The sequence below is a fragment of the Sinocyclocheilus rhinocerous genome, unplaced genomic scaffold, assembly GCF_001515625.1.
Source record: "Sinocyclocheilus rhinocerous isolate Xijiao unplaced genomic scaffold, SAMN03320098_v1.1 C36754712, whole genome shotgun sequence".
NCBI classification, from domain to species: domain Eukaryota; kingdom Metazoa; phylum Chordata; class Actinopteri; order Cypriniformes; family Cyprinidae; genus Sinocyclocheilus; species Sinocyclocheilus rhinocerous.
Genome location: NW_015785615.1, coordinates 1 through 1,687, shown reverse-complemented (window position 1 = coordinate 1,687; position 1,687 = coordinate 1). Strand labels below are relative to the sequence as shown.

At 45.1% G+C, this 1,687-nt stretch overlaps 1 protein-coding gene across 1 annotated transcript; it reads left to right on the top strand.

Moving 5' to 3' along the window:
- Positions 1 to 850: 850 nt before the first annotated feature.
- LOC107736514 (D(1) dopamine receptor-like) lies at positions 851 to 1,684 on the top strand (the record flags this gene model as incomplete). Its single annotated transcript, XM_016547905.1, has 1 exon — positions 851 to 1,684. A coding segment is annotated over exon 1 (612 nt), but the record flags the coding sequence as incomplete, so codon positions are not given.
- Positions 1,685 to 1,687: the final 3 nt, after the last annotated feature.

Here is a 1,687-nt window from a genome sequence, read left to right as displayed (position 1 = left end):
TTGATTTAGGTTGTATGTAATACCTGACAATCCAGATATGTGAGTTTTACGACACATTTCCTTATTTCAGGTATTTCGGCTCTAGGTTAACATCAGTAAATCTGCAGTAGGCTACTCAAGTGAATTAATGAATGAATGAATTAGCAATTCATTCATGCAGTAGCCTACAGAAGAGAAAAAAAGTACAACAGCGATAATCAAACGCAGTCATGCAATTCACAAAATAAAGATTTAATTAAAAGCATGGATCATGAATCATTCAAGTTTAATCGTAATAGAATCGTAACATGAGAGCGCATCGCGCACGTGCGCTGAGCTCCACTGTGACTCAATGCTTTTCTCTTCTTTTTTTTTTTCTTCCAGCACAGACTCTAAAACCGGACCTACTGTTAGAGTAATTTCTCAAGCCCCTCGGGCTCTGGCTCGACGCATCTCGGTGTGAAGTGTGTTTGTCATGTCACTCGGCGTCGGGTCTCACGCGTTGAGCGCATCCCGAAGGAATAACACCTTCATTTCGACAGAATAAAGGTGCGCGAGAGTCATTCACCGAGGACGCTCACGAAACAACTTTTCTTTCCTGTTTATTCAAACAAATCGCTTTTTTTTTACGGAGAAGACGGTTCAAAGAACAAACAGTGCAACGTTATTCGGATAAATGCAAAAAGAAACGCTTCACTACCATCTAACAGGTGAGTTTAAATTGATTTGCTTGTTATTATAAGTAGGTATTTATTCTCTTAATATTAGTTTTGTCTCTTTGTTGACACACAGAAATGCAGGAACAGGTTATTCCACATTGCACTCTGAAACGTGTCTCAGTCTGTTATGGCATAAGGACTCCTACATGATCTCTACTAGATATATAAGGGAACTCTGGATGGATGAGTAAAGACTTTGTTTGGATGGATGCAAGATCAATGATATGCTACTACGATATCATTATGTTTCTCTGAATGGCATGCCAGTATAACTGAACTGAACCTGAAGGACTTTATTGGCACGGGAATGCAATGGAATATGAACTTTGGTGCGACTCAAACACTTCACGTCTAGTGATGCAGTGAGATATTAGATGGCAGTGATGGATTTGAACTTGACGACGGTCATTGACAGCGGCTTGGTGGAAAGCGACCGCTCCACGCGGGTTCTGACCGGTTGCTTTCTGTCCGTTCTAATCCTCTCCACTTTGCTCGGGAACACACTGGTCTGTGCAGCTGTCACAAAGTTTCGCCACCTGCGCTCTAAAGTCACCAACTTTTTTGTCATCTCGCTGGCCGTGTCAGATCTGCTGGTGGCCATTCTGGTCATGCCCTGGAAGGCTGTGACAGAGGTTGCAGGCTTCTGGCCCTTTGGAGCGTTTTGTGACATTTGGGTGGCTTTCGATATCATGTGCTCCACGGCGTCTATCCTGAACCTGTGCGTTATTAGTGTGGACCGATACTGGGCCATTTCCAGCCCGTTCCGCTATGAGAGGAAGATGACTCCCAGAGTGGCCTTTGTGATGATCAGCGTGGCTTGGACTCTGTCCGTTCTCATCTCCTTCATCCCGGTGCAGCTCAAATGGCACAAGGCTCAGCCGATAGGCTTTCCGGAGGCCAATGCATCTCGCAGGGCTCTGCTGACGGACAACTGCGACTCCAGCCTCAACCGAACGTACGCCATTTCGTCCTCGCTCATCAGCTTCTAC